Genomic DNA, 15278 nt, shown 5'->3' on the forward strand with positions numbered 1-15278 from the left:
ACGTAATAGTGATGGTAGTGTTATGTATGGAACTGGTGGATACGAATTATTACGTTAAAAGAGATAATTATTACTCCTTCGTGTTATAAAAATATAAAAATATGTGCATTTGAAATTATACAGAAATTAATGCACAATTGTTAAAGTAAGAAAGAGAAGGAGAAAAGTATTTAAATTAATGTTATTGGATATTGAAACTCACATTATTATTATTAGTGTTTAATGGTAGACTCTAATGGTATAATTTTATAAATAAATTGATGTATATAAGTAATGAGTTGTGGACAACTTTCTATAAATAAAAGTGCTAATATTTTTATGGGACGGATGAAAATGGAAAATGCATATATTTTTTTGGGACGAGAGAGTAGAATATAGATAAATTGACAAAAATTGTATATATACAAAATGCCTTCAAATTTGAATAGGATTAGATTAAATTAATCTGAATTGGCCGCATCATTAATTACATACTTGTATGACTAATTTGACCCTATTTACAATTATAGGAGAAAAATATACTATTATAATATTTCCTTAATCATTTATATTGTTTTAAAAAATATATAATTAATTTTATTCTTGAAAATATCTACCGTTATTAAAAGATTCACAGTTAAATTTTAGATAAAATAATTATTTATAGTATTTTAATAAAATAAGTTTTTTATTTATTTTATTGAAACTATCATAATGATATGAAGATAAATAAATTGTTTCTTTTTCTACAAAAGAAAATTGGGCAAAATACTCTTTTATTTGGATTTTCTCTCATATTATACCATACTCCTTCCCTTCCGCGGTAGTGGATGCGTTTCTTTTAGGCACCCGATTTAAAGAAAATTGTGTTAAGTGAGTTAAGTAAAGAAATAATAAATTATTATGAAATGAAAAAAATAGAGAGATGAAGAGAAAATAAAGTAAGAGAAAGTAAAGTAAGTGAGAAGAAATATGTTGACTTTTATTAAAAATAGAAATGATTCCACTACTATGGAACTTATCATAATAGCGAAATAACTCCACTACTATGAAACGGAGGGGGTATATATTTTTAAAACTACTAATATTTCATTTTAAATTTCTAATTCTTTAATTTCTCAGTACTCCTAGTACATATCGCGCACACACTCCACATATAAAAAGTCATATAAATAGGTCAAACACATTGCCTTTACAAATTACAACCATTTAAACTACACGCTTCCAACAAAAAGCTGGATTCCTCGATGTAAACTTAAATTCTTGGATATAATAGCCTGGCTGGCTGAATGATCCCATCCCAATACTTGATATGACAAATATCATAATAAAGGGTCATTTGGTAGATATATTAACAAGTTATAATCCATTATATAGTTTCAAAATGTGTTGGGTACTCAATATTTTCGCAGTCCGAGAAACAACAAAGCAATATATTCAAACCTTATAAAATAATTGAACTGAGAGTATCTTTTCTATATCTTTTTTCTTTTCTAATTTTTGAACGGACATAATTTAGAAATTACAAAAAGAATACATACAATGATTTTTCAAAAACATAATATTTCCCAAGGCATAAAGAGACACATAAATGCTTGGAACTAGAAGATGAAACGCAATTTACTTGGTAAAACGCACAGGTCCTGAAGACCGAATTTGTTATATTTTACTCCTTGAAAAGTTGAGCATTGGCTCATCTGTACCAAAAACATACACCCCTGCAAATGTAACACACAATTTCTTGGTTAAATACCTGGGATTGACTGAAAGGAACAAGATCATTTTATACCATAATCGTCAAACATTAAAAATATATATGAATTACCAAGGGTAGGCATCATAATTGAAAGAGCAAGAATTCCAGCAACTTTGAGGGGAGTCCCTGCTAGCACCATATCACTGATCTGAATATGACCCGTGCTGAACCCCACGATATTCGACGGCGTCCCCGTAGGCAGCAGGAAAGCGAACTGCGCGCCGATAGCACCGGGGACTATGAGCAGCAGCGGGTGGAGATGCATGCTCTTTGCGATCTGGATCAGCAGTGGCACCACCAGAGTGGTGGTCGCGTTGTTGGAGGTGAACTCCGTGATGATGCCGCTCACAATGCCCACCGCGGGAGCTATGGCCCAGTACGGCGCTGTCTCTAGGAACCCCAGCATCTCCGAGAGCACGTCCGCTAGCCCGCTCGTCCGGACCCCCTCGGCAATGGCAAACCCTGCCCCCAAAAGCAGAACTATGCTCCACGGCAGCTTCTTGCATTTGTTCCAATCCATTAGCTTCTCACCTGCCTGTTTTTTGTTTGGGATTATGAATAGTAGCGTCGCCACCATCACCTGCTCACACATTTTTCTTCCTCAGTGATATACTCCATTTTGGTATAGAATTGGTCCATTAGACTTATATAATGATTTCAGATCTCTCTGGTATTGGTATTGGTATTGTTATAGTTATTTTTGTTTCACTTGCGAACACTTACACTGGCAGTTCCATCGCCCACACGGTCGCCAAACAGATATCCCCAGCCAGGTATGTCATCCGTTATGTTCCGTGTCATCCACAATACTACCAAAAGCTGAATTCACAAGTCAAGAAAGAGTGTTGTTAATTTTTTCCTATGTATTTCTAACTATAAACTTTGTCACCAGATGCAATAGCAATTTGAATATGTGCAACTCACCGAGAACAGAACAAGTACCATCTTTTCTGCAAAGGCCATTGGACCTGCATTATATCAAAAAAACCGTAAGATTTGACAACCACTCTATCACGAGGCCAACACATATCTAACAAGACAAGAGCGTACCAAGGAGAAGGAGCTCGCTCTTCAAGTGGGCCCTGTCCAAGTAAGCAGAGAGGGCGAGGCTGGTGCCTTTTCTGCAGTAGAGCAAGCAGAGGATGGCCCAAAGCGCAACAAAAATAAGCAAGGCGAGAGGAAGAGCAAAGAAAGACCAGGTGCTGAAGCTGATGGGATCGGCTTCAGGGAAATAGCTCTTCCACATTCCCACCAATATGAGGTTGACACCTGTCCCTGTCAGAGTGCTCATCCCGCCCACTGCCGCCGCGTATATCACGCCAAGCACCACCGCCTTGCAGAATTTTGAAACCAGCTCCGACTGAACCTCGCCCGTGGGCAACCGCTGCAGGATTCCAGTGGCCACGGGCATCATCATCATCGCCGCCGCTACGTTGTGCATCCACATGCTCACGAATGCTGTCGTCCCACATATTCCCAGCAGCAGAAGTGGAGGGTTCAGTGGCTCGCCGCAGAATAATATTGTTATCTGCACCATTTCCATTTATAAATACAAATTTAATCCAATTGTTGGAATAAAGAAATTAATTAATTGGAGAACAAGAAGGCAATGGATGAAGATATGGCAAGAATAAAGAAGGAAATCAATGAAGATAATTGGAAAATCAAATAAAAAGATATTAATATAATTAGAATATATTTTCCATGTTTAGCTAGAATTATAGTCTATATATAGTTGTGTAACCATGGAGAGAATAGAATTCAAGTCATTCACAATGTAGTCTTTAAAGTTCTCTCCGTCTTTTACTTTCTGCAATAGTCTTTTATTTTCCGCATTGTATTTTCTAACATGGTATCAGAGCAGGTTCGATCATACGGTTCGACACTGTCTCTATATATATATATAAAAACCCAAAAAAACCCCCCAAAAAAATCTCCTCTCTCACAATCGATCAAATTCTAAGAGATGGGTCGCGGCAAACTGAAGATGGAGATGATTGAGGAGGAGAAATCAAGAATCCTTACTATGAAGAAGCGAAAGAAAGGGCTAATCAAGAAACTCCACCAACTCACCACGCTCTGCGACGTCCCCGCATGCATGATCTTCCACGACCCCACCACCAATTCCACCTCAGTCTGGCCGGAGGAGGATCCTGACAAGGTCCGCAGCCTCATCGAAGCCTACAAGGCCAAGAAAAATGACCCCAGTGGCGGAGTAAGGGAGTACTTGCTGTCGAATTTCTTCGACCAGCGGCAGAGGCAAGCCGAGGAGGAGCTCGAGAAGCTGCGGAAGAATAATGTGGAGGGCATGTTTCCGACGTGGGACGATCGCCTCAACTTCATGGATGAGGCCCAGTTGAGGGAATTGGCTGCCACGGTGCGCGGCAAGGCCGAGAACCACAACCAGCAGAGGAGGAGAGAAAGGAAGCATTGTGGCGAAGGAGGTGGAGCCAGTAGTAAGGCCGCAATGGCTGATAGAGAAGCGTTGATCGGCGCAAGAAGCCAATCACGGAGGAACGGAGCAAAGGCTCCATGGAGTTCAGCGATTACTCACTGATTTGGAGGTGGCAGCGAGCCCTAGATCCGTAGATAAAATCTGAATTCACGGTTTGTCCGGCCGAGGGGGAGAGGAAGAATGCGACCGAACAACTCCTTTCCAAATCGATGATGGACGTGAAGGCCAAAGAAGACCGATTTGATATTGCCGGAATGGCCTGAGAGAAGGTCTCCATTTCCTGCAGCAGTGCCTCCGGAAAAGGAGACAAAGAAGTTGATAAATTATCCGGCCTAGGGGGAGAGAAGGCCACAACAGAAGAATGACTATCAGACCAAAGGAAAAGATGACGAGTTATCCGGCTGAGAGGGCGAGATATTGATCAACCGAATGACTCGTCTTCCAAGCAGAACCACTAGTGGAGAGAATACTGCTGGAAAAGAGCTGAATCCCAGACACAACCGTATGATAATCGATCACTGCTGCAAAGGTAGCCGTGCCGAAGATGGACAGAAGATGGCTGGCCCCGTCGAGAGAGAATAAGCTACTGCCTAGGGCAGCCAAGATAGAGAAATTACTTTAAAATGGATGAAGCGTTTGGCCGAGGGGGAGATATCAGCCACTTGCCAAACGATTCAATCTCCGAATCAAGGAGAGAATTTCCGAGGACAAAGGCGGAGGGGGAGAGAGATAGCGTCGCCACACAGCTGCTATGAAGAGCTGGTAGGAATGGGATGTCGTCGGGAAGACGTCGAGAACCTGTTGCCAAAAGAGGATGTGATGGTATGCTCGCTGGTAATGCAAGTCCAATGACTGGCGAGAATGTAAAGCCTGATTATGGACGAGAAGAAAGGCTGAGAAGAGCCGTTGATAGTGAAGCCAGTAGCAAGGCTACAAAGGCCACCGAGAAAGCGGACGAGAAGAGGCCACCGAGAAAGAAGACATGATGCGCTATCTATGATTGACATGATGCGCTATCTATGATTGACATAGAGGCTTGGGAGTTGCCGTGAAGAATGACGAGAAGAAATCCAATAGAATGATCGGAGAAGGAGGGACTCCCAATTGAGTTAAGAAGAAAACCCAGAAATGGCAGGTGGAAGATCCAGTGACGGGGATGCACAATTGATGGCAATCACCTTGGCTGCCGGAGGACATGTTATCCGAAAAAAAAACCAAAATTAAGCTTTGGACTGCAAATTAAATTGAGTCAAAGTTTTGGCTCCTAGACAAGAGCAAAAACTGTCTAGATTAGCTCCTCGACAAGAGTCAAAACTGTCAGAACTAGCTCCTCGACAAGAGTCAAAACTGTCAGAATTAGCTCCTCGACAAGAGTCAAAACTGTTAGAATTAGCTCCTAGATACGAGCTAAAACTGTCTGATGGCTCCTTGATATGAGTTAAAACTGTCTAAGATGGCTCCTAGATACGAGCTAAAACTATCTAAGTTGACTCCTTGATATGAGTTAAAACTATCTAAGATGGCTCCTAGATACGAGCAAAAACTATCTAAGATAGCTCCTAAATATGAGTAAAAACTGTTTAGACAAGCTCCCGGACACGAGTTAAAACTGTCTAGATTGACTCCTTGACATGAGTTAAAACCGTCAATAAAAATTGAAGAGCTCCTTGATAAGAGCCTAAACTTTCAATGAAGAAAAATTGAAGAACTCCTTGAAACGAGTTTAAACTTTCAATGATGAATGAAGAGCTCCTTGAAACGAGTCTAAACTTTCAATGAAGAAAAAATAACTCTTAAATGCTAGTATAAACTATTTATCAAACTAAAGATCGTGCAAGTTAAGTGTCGAAAAATTCGATACTCAACTTGAGGGGGAGTGTTGGAATAAGGAAATTAATTAATTGGAGAACAAGAAGGCAATGGATGAAGATATGGCAAGAATAAAGAAGGAAATCAATGAAGATTATGGAAAATCAAATAAAAAGGATATTAGTATAATTAGAATATATTTTCCATGTTTAGCTAGAATTATAGTCTATATATAGTTGTGTAATCATAGAGAGAATAGAATTCAAGTAATTCACAATGTAGTCTTTAAAGTTCTCTCCGTCTTTTACTTTCTGCAATAGTCTTTTATTTTTCCCATTGTATTTTCTAACGCCAATACAATATTTACTCTAATCCTTTTTTTTAACATATATAACTAACATTTTTTACAAGTAGTAAAAACAGCCAATTAATTGACAGGAGCAGGTGGTCACTCAGAAACAATTCCATTTGGGTAAATCGATTCAACTTTTTCGAGTTTTGAGCACTTCCATTGAAACAGAAAAATGGATTAAATTGAGAGAGCTTACATCGAGAGCTAATCTCCTGTGAATGTTGTAATGCTCAACAGCAAGCGCGAGAATGAAGCTGCCAAGCACGAGGGAGATGACGTCATCCATGTAGGAATGGGCGACGTCGTCGGCGGAGGAGATTCCGAACAAGGGGAAGAGGAAGAGCGGCGCCATCGAAGTTATCGGCATCGGCACCGCCTCCGTCATCCACCACGTGAAGATCCACGCCAGCACCCCCAGCATGTTCCGGCTGGTGGTGCCGCCGCCGTTCAACTTCACGCACAGACATACCACCGCGCAGAGTAACGGACCAAGCAGGATGAAAAAGTTGTTCAATGTCAAAATGGATCTTATAATTGAACCGAAACCCCGTGATCCGCTCTCACTCGGATCTTGGAGCGGAAGAAGTGGGCTTTTCGGGTCATCCACGTCAACCGCGCCGTTGTTCTTCATCTTTGGTTGAGAAGAAGAAAAGAAGAAGAAATATGCATACAATGAAATGATAAATGATTTATTAGTATTTTTTTTTCTTTTCAACTAAAAAACTGGCATATGTTGCTAAATTGTGAGAGGAAATGTTTTAGTTGCATTTGGCCATCGCCCATCAGGGACGGTATATATAATATATTTACAATTTTGGTATTTTGTCAGTCTCCAATTTCTATTTTTCTTTTGTTTTGATTTTTATAGTAGGAAGGTCGTATATAATGACTAATTTCTGGATAGAAAGATAAGACCGATAACAGTAATATGACACAGCTAATTACTAGTACTACTTGTTTTAAGGCCTAATGAGAAGGATATTACATAGTATTTTTATAGCAACATAATTTTGCTTTTACATGTGAGCCCAACGAGATGATTGCTTATGGTATGAGGGCTCCACTAAAAATACAACTGTTACATCAATAAATATGGTACACACAGTAGTATATGGTATGAATTGAACAGTAATATTCTTATTTAGACCAATAATTGTAACTTATATGATAATTATATGTACTACTCTCAAAAGGATATGTTCCATGATTACAGAAAAAAATTAAATCTTCATAAATTGTTATTCAAATTTTAAATTTATCTTTAGCAAAATATCGCTTCATATTTTTATACAAATGTGAAATGTCACATCATTTGGTAAATATGGAGAACCATATGTACTCAGAACGATTTCACATGGAAAAATAATCAAAGTATACTTTAACCATTTATTCTAATGCAAGTAAAAAGGGATTAAGTTTGACTAACTCCATTAATTTACTTAGAGCATTAGCAGTGGAGCGGAATTCCCACAAACACCTCCTGCCACGTTATACGGACTTCCCACTGCCCTGCCACGTCATACGGAATTCCCACTGCACAGTAGCGGAATTCCCTGCGGAATTCCCGAAAAAAAAATATATTTAATGAAAAAAGCAGAATTCCGCGGGCGTCAACGCAATGGCGGACGTCCGCACGGAATTCCCCCGCAGAATTTCGTATCCGTGCCTGGGATGCGCAATGGCGGACGTCCGCCACGAAATTCTTTCCGAGGTGCAATAATACTCAGTTCGGTGCCTAGTCACATAGTACTATCATTTAAGAGCATCAGCAATGGCGGACGTCCGCTTGGACGTCGCCATTGCTTCCCACGTGGACGTCCGCTATTACTAATGCTCCTAAATGATAGTACTATGTGACTAGGCACCAAACTACTGAGCATTATTGCACCTCGAAAAGATTGATTGTTCTTCGGTTGCAATAAAAAATTGATTTGGTTGCAATAATCATTCTAAATTACGCCAATTACCATGTAACCAGTGGAATAATACTCAGACATGTCACATGTGTATTGCTTATTCTCCACGAGAATTATTGCTTTGTTCTCCAAACTGTTTGGAGCTGGTCGAGGTATTTGCCTAATTTATAATGCATTGACCCAAATTTATGGATTTAACTAATTATTATTACACATAATGGCTTTCATCAAACGCAGAGAAAGTATAGTTTAATTATAAATTTAAACTATAACTAACGAGCTATATCATTATAATATTGCACTCATATGAGTTGAGAATTGGAAAAATTTTCACTTTTGATCAGTGAAGCTTAAATATTTTAAAAAATCCATACTGATCAAAGTTAACAAACTAACATTCATTAAATGTAGATATCATATTTATATAGGAGTACAAATTAAAATAAAAAAAGGAGGGCCACCCCACAAATATTATATGTAATTGTTAGAGGAGATAGATCACTTAATTAATTCGCTTATGCAAGTGAATATCATGGAATTATTACTACTTATAGGATTAGTGATCATATATTATAATTTTAATTAGAGTGAATTTTTTGTGATGATTGATTTGTAATGACAGCCTCCAGCAGGTGCAAACTGGGTAGGCGCGATCCGACCCCAAATACAACGTGGCAAACGAAAGAGACATGAAATAGCAATATAACCTCTACTTGTTGGATTGGAGACGTCTATAATTTATAAACCAACACTTATTTTCTTCCTCAAAACATTATCCAATAATGCACTTCTCAGTAGGCCCCAACTTGATGTTAAAAACATTTCATACATATATTCGACACCTCAAAAAAATGTGACCCACCCCTATAAATATTCCAAAAGGCACCACCAAGTGTCATAATATTGTAGCATAACTATTCGAACTTGCTTATTGGTAAATGTTTGGGATTATAGCAATAGAATATGAGTGTCTCCTTGGTTATTTACCATATATAATCCCCTCTCTCGTATGGTTAAATAAAATAAAAGTACTAATATTTTATTAACACTTGGTTTCGTTGCAACTAAAAGAACAAAAAGCACTTGGTTTGGGCTCATTGTGCATATGAAAGGCAAATTCTAGCGTTTGTGGTAGTCTTAGTTTAGCTATATCGGTTCTCATAGCCAGTAATCGAGGATAATCCAATTTGAGGTTTCAAAACTCGAATTGGATTTTCGTGACTAAAATTGGAAGGTCAATAATTCAGTGTACACGTTAACCATATTTTTAAAAGTCAAATCCATCCTATAAAGTCAGTTTTGTGAATTATTTTCCTACGACATTATAAGCTATAACAGTCAGGCTTATCCCAAACAAACACAGGGAGCGGAAAAAACAACCAAAACTATGGTCAAATTATAGTTTTAGATTAGGGTGATGAAATCTTAATAATTTAGTTTATACAATAAGAATAAATTAGAGAATCAACTTTTTTTAGAAGTTTTATATAATAACATTGTGTTGATGATGAACTCCATTCATTATTAAATATTACAAAAAAAAACTTAAATATTTTATAACTCTTCCGATTTAAATTATTTTCACAGACAATATATTCCCTCCATCTCATAATAGGAGTCACTGTTATTGTGGGTACGGGTTTTAAGAAATGTAAAAAATAGTGGATTGGAAAAGTTAGTGGAATATGAAACTACTTTTTTATATTGGTTTTATAATAAGTAAAATGTAAGTAAAGTGAGTTAGTGGAATGTCGGACCTATTTACCATTTATGGTAAAAATAAAGTGTGTCTCTTATTGTGAGATGAACCAAAATGATAAAGTGTGACTCTTATTGTGGGACGAATGGAGTATAAAATTATTTAGTATTTTAATGTGAGTTAAATTACATATATTCTCATGAAGAAATTTGCACGAAGAAAATATAATTTGAACTCTCTATCCATGTCGACCTGTAGTATACAGACATTTAGCCATTAATATTATTGCTATATAATGCAGCCTATATTACTGTTAGTTCGTGATAAGATTGGTATAAAATTTTAATAATAATTTGATCATAAGTAGTTAGTGACCTTACGAAATAAACTTTAAAGATGATAATGATATGTTTGAATCACCATATTTGTGACCATATATGTCGAAATTAGTCTAGCTTGATTTGGTATTGGATTGTGATAGAAATTCATGGTTCCATTTTAAAACCAATTGGTGATAGGAGGAGGGCCCATGAGACTTATATACTAGTTTCAGTTTTCTCTTGACACCGATGTGGGACAGTTATATATTATATTTTTAGTTTCAATTGCCAACACCCTCCCTCAAATCCTTCAGTTTTCTCTTATATTTTTAGTTTCAATTGCCAACACCCTCCCTCAAATCCTTCAGTTTTCTCTTGAATCATTCAGTTTTCTCTTGACACCGATGTGATACAGTTATATATTATATTTTTAGTTTCAATTGCCAACACCCTCCCTCAAATCCTTCAGTTTTCTCTTGACACCGATGTGAGACAGTTATATATTATATTTTTAGTTTCAATTGCCAACACCCTCCCTCAAACCCTTCAAGGTGATTCTAACCCTTCAAGGTGATTCTAATCGATTGGACAATCGGCCCAATTTTTTTCGATCGGTTGGACCACTTGGCACAAATTTTTTAAGTGCAGATATACTGCTGGGTCAGTCATTTTTTCGGTTTCGGCCCAGATATACTGCTGGGCCAGTTCTCTTTGTGTACAAAGATGTGTGATATTTTTATATTCATTTTATGTTTCAATTGCCAACACCCTCCCTCAAACCCTTGAAGGTGAATCTTGGAGGGGGTTGGACTTTTTTTATGATCGATTGGACAATCGGCCCAATTTTTTTTCGATCGGTTGGACCACTGGCCCAAATTTTCAGCCCAGTTATACTGTTGGGTCAGTCATTTTTTTTTGGTTTCGGCCCAGATATACTGCTGGGTCAGTTAAATTTGACCCACAGTCGGCGACCCGCTCTGATACCATGATAGAAATCCATGAGTTCTATCCTAAAACCAATTGGTGATAAGAGGAAGGGCTCATGAGACTTATATACTAATTTTAGTTTTCTCTTGACACCGATGTGAGATAATTATATATTATATTTTTAGTTTCAATTGCCATCAGATTGGATAAGACATCTCAGTTTCGATCTAATCCAGCCACCACCTCACCCATGATAATAATAATAATAATAATAAACCTCCGCAACTTGAAATCCCACTTGTTTTATTTATGGCTTTGTCATTTAATCTACATACCTTAATTACGTCACTCACCTGTCATATATATAGTCTGTTTCTTATTTATAAAATGGGCAAATGAATAGACTAATCCTTCCTCTCACATGTTACATAACATTATTATTTATTTATTTTCTTTAAAAGCTCGTCTGTGAATAATTCCAGATGTATCCCTTCGTGTATGAACTGGCCGAGACGAATTAAGTTAACTTTAATTAGTAAGTATTAATCGAGTACATATGACTTGTGTGTAAATCGTTTGACTATATTCAAGTACTGAAATTAATTTTTTAAAATAAATAATCATTAAACCATGTCAAACTGTGTACGTTTTTTGTTTATCCGTTTTCAACATATATAGCTTCGCGGAAGAGTTTGTTTGCTTTTTTTTTTTTTAATAAAAAATCCTCTTTTGAGTTGGCATTTTCAAGGCTGAAACTAATTTCGTGATGGACTCCGTTTTATAGGCTTGGTTCATCTATCAGCAAAATTATATCCTTTTCCATAAAGATTGTTCTTTTTTCCATCTCTTCTCCACAAATCAGTTACAAGTAGTACATTATGTTGGTGTTAGTCCGGTGAAGGATCCACTCGAACTCCAATCAAGGAACCAAACCATCAAGCATCAACTGAGGGAATAGCGCCCCATGATTAGGATCTGGAAAGTTTTTTTTTTTTTTTTTTTTTTTTTTTTTTAGAAATTGGATCTGGAAAGTTTAGCAACCCATTCATTCTCTTTACTGAGACGATGTCTATGAGAGCCTAGCTCCACGAGCTCTTTGGAGGGCTGACATCTTTTCATTTCAACAACCAAACTCTAGCTTCTCTTTGTAGTACTACATGATAGATGACTCTGAAGACTTTGACTGTTTTGGCAAGTTGACCAGTATCTAAAGATGGAGGTGTAGCTACTTGTCATGTTTTCTTGACAACAACGATTGTAACTTGTAGCATCCTCTGTTTAAACTGTGGATATCGGTTACATATTATGTATATAGACGGCGAGAATGATGGGAATTCTGTATACATGCTTCCCTGCGATGATCTTCTCCTTCCCTGGTTCGAGAGATGGAAGAATCAACTCTCCTATTCGATATATCGGTATATCCATGCAAGCATGTAGTCATTGTGAAGAGAGAATATATTCGAAAATATGGGAACAAAAATACTTTCCTCCTACAGCTTATTTCCAGTTTCTGTTTTATAAGTCTATATATCTTTTATGCTTTATGTTGGTAAAAGTTGACAACATAAATGTCTGAGTGTTACTCTTATGATTGATAAAACATCAAATGCAAACAAGAAAATACATGGAAATGGAACATCTGTATTCAAGTAGGAGTAAAAAAGTACTCAGGTCATAAGATTGAATTATTTTCTTGTGGATGATAACCTGCAAAACACAATAAATAAGTACTAGTATAACTTAATTTTATTAATTCAAATATAAGGATGAAACTCCAATAAACCAATCAGACTACTTTGATAACTCGAAATATATTCATCCAAGACTTGATCAGACCCCTCAAATTACTCTCAAACACCCCAAGATAGAAAACTTGAATGATAGTACTAGTACAATAAAAGAGAAATAAATGATAATGGTAATAATAAAACATAACCACCAATAAAAGATTCAAATACTGCCTTCTTTGTGATATGTATAGCTGCTCTTCACTCATCAGTTTTCTCAACCGGAGAAGCCTCCTCCTCCTTGGCGGCTTCAGCTGGAGCAACCTCTTCCGCGGCTTCAACGGGAGCCGCTTCCTCTTCCTTGGCGGCTTCAGCTGAGGCAACCTCTTCCGTGGCTTCAACTGGAGCCACTTCCTCTTCCTTGGCGGCTTCATCTGGAGCAACCTCTTCTGTTGAGACGGGAGCCACCTCCTCCTCCTTGGTGGCTTCCTCAACAGCCTCCGGCTCTTTCTCTGGAACGGCTTCTTCTTCGGTTTCTTTTACCTCCACTGTCTCTTCAGCTGTAACTTCCTTTGTCTCGGCTTCAACAGCTGGCTCCTCCACTGCCGCCACCATTTTCTCTGGCTCGGCTTCAGCTACTTCTTCCTTCACCTCCACTTTCTCCAGTGCCTCAGTTGGAGCCACAATCTCCGCCACTGGAACTGATTCAACCTGCACATAAATACATTTCAAAATGGATTACATTTTGCTTAATTTTTTAAGGTGATCATATACATTTTTGAAGGATAATGAACATTAATTGTAGAGATGCCCAACGGTTCCGGTTCCGAACCGGAACCGTGGCAATTTCCTCGAACCGGAACCGTCGCAATTGGAACCGCGGCCCGATTTCGGTTCAAGATTTTTCGAACCGGAACCGTTCGGTTAACCGGCAGTTTCACGGTTCCGGCTCGGTCAACGAGGCGTCAGGCCGGGACAGCTTTTTCACGCGGGTGGTCGGCCGGTTCCGGCGGTTTTTGGACCGGAAACCGGCGGTTAACCGCCGGTTAACAGTGAAAATCGGCGGTTAACCGTGAAACCGGTGGTTTTCGGTGGCGGTGTGGAACACGAGGCTGACACAGCGCAGCTTTTGCAGCCGGTTTGTTGACCGAACCGGCGGTTTTCCGCCAAAACCGCCGGTTTTCGGAAATTCAAATTTTTTTTATTCTGATTTTGAATTCAAATTCATCCATTTTCCCCTTTACATTCCGACGACACTTTACATTGTTGTATGTTGTATACTTGTATATGTATTGTAAATTGTAATGTATCGTTGTCCTTACAACTCAAATTCAATAAAATTGATATCATTTTCACCTTATTCGTCTTATTTCAATTTAAATTATTCATTGTCTTGTTCCAATTTATTGTATAAGTCCAAATTTCAAATTATATAAAAAAAATCGAACCGCGAAACCGCCGGTTTTCGAACCGGAACCGTGAAATAGCCTCACGGTCCGGTTCCGATTCCGAATTCCTACAAACCGGAACCGGCGGTTCCGAACCGAAACCGCCGGTTTTGGAACCGTGGGCAACACTATTTGATTGTAGTTCGCGTACATACTAAAAACCATGAAGAAAAAAACAATAAATTTGATGATCTCGATCGAAACCGTTAACTAGGAACAGGAAGAGACTAACTAGCCAAGTAAGAAACAAATAAATTTCATTAAGAGTTAGAGCAAATCGAATCATGATTATGTATATACCTCAACTGATGCCATTCTAGTATGAAGAGTGGTGAAGGAGCGAAAGCTAAAGAAGAAGAAGGAATTGGAAAGCTAAAATGGTAGTGAATGTGATGATATGAAAGCATGGGTTAGAGTGGGTATTTATAGGGGTTCAAATCAAGCCCTTCAAAACATATAATAATATCATTAGAGAATCTTGAGACAAACTGACACATAACATGATGGTGATTCACAGTCATGCTTAGTTGTATTTGATTATACTTTTGCTTCATAAATAAAATACAAATACTAATAGTTAATTTAGGTCATCTTTGCTAGTACATAATAATAGGAGTAGTAGTTAGATGTAGCGAGCTTTTATATTTCATTAATTTGAAAAGGGCAAGGCACATGGTGGAGGCCAATTCCACAATTTGCCTATTCATTTTAATTGTCTTCTTCTTTAACTCTCCTTTTCGTGAATGACTCCTTATGGCTTCTTGGAGAGGGCTTGTATGCGACTAGGACCATAATACACTCATGTTCAACCTATCTTTTCTACTTTTAAATTATATTTCCTTCGTCACTCTACTGAATGTATTTCTTTTGGACACGAGATTTAGGAA

The 15278-nt window shown here is 38.0% G+C and overlaps 2 protein-coding genes across 2 annotated transcripts; both read right to left on the reverse strand.

Annotated features, from left to right (window-relative positions):
• Positions 1-1431: 1431 nt before the first annotated feature.
• Positions 1432-7134, reverse strand: LOC121811351 (tonoplast dicarboxylate transporter-like). Its single transcript, XM_042212193.1, has 6 exons — positions 6548-7134; positions 2786-3263; positions 2660-2703; positions 2459-2554; positions 1805-2315; positions 1432-1697 (listed from the first exon to the last, which is right to left on the reverse strand). The coding sequence occupies exons 1-6, from the start codon at positions 6980-6982 to the stop codon at positions 1639-1641; spliced, it is 1623 nt and encodes a 540-aa protein (XP_042068127.1). The 5' UTR covers positions 6983-7134; the 3' UTR covers positions 1432-1638.
• A 5806-nt stretch (positions 7135-12940) lies between these two features.
• Positions 12941-14807, reverse strand: LOC121742582 (induced stolen tip protein TUB8-like). Its single transcript, XM_042135764.1, has 2 exons — positions 14692-14807; positions 12941-13654 (listed from the first exon to the last, which is right to left on the reverse strand). The coding sequence occupies exons 1-2, from the start codon at positions 14704-14706 to the stop codon at positions 13205-13207; spliced, it is 465 nt and encodes a 154-aa protein (XP_041991698.1). The 5' UTR covers positions 14707-14807; the 3' UTR covers positions 12941-13204.
• Positions 14808-15278: the final 471 nt, after the last annotated feature.

The sequence above is a fragment of the Salvia splendens genome, chromosome 7, assembly GCF_004379255.2.
Source record: "Salvia splendens isolate huo1 chromosome 7, SspV2, whole genome shotgun sequence".
In the NCBI taxonomy this organism is placed as follows: domain Eukaryota; kingdom Viridiplantae; phylum Streptophyta; class Magnoliopsida; order Lamiales; family Lamiaceae; genus Salvia; species Salvia splendens.

Bases quoted from the DNA above. Each gene is read 5' to 3' on its own strand.
- LOC121811351 (XM_042212193.1), bottom strand. From the start codon at position 6,982: ATGAAGAACAACGGCGCGGTTGACGTGGATGACCCGAAAAGCCCACTT. The intron at 2,555-2,659 runs GTGAGTTGCACA...TTGTGAATTCAG, and splicing joins TGGTACTTGTTCTGTTCTCG to CTTTTGGTAGTATTGTGGAT. The intron at 2,316-2,458 runs GTAAGTGTTCGC...ATGTGTGAGCAG, and splicing joins TGGGCGATGGAACTGCCAGT to GTGATGGTGGCGACGCTACT.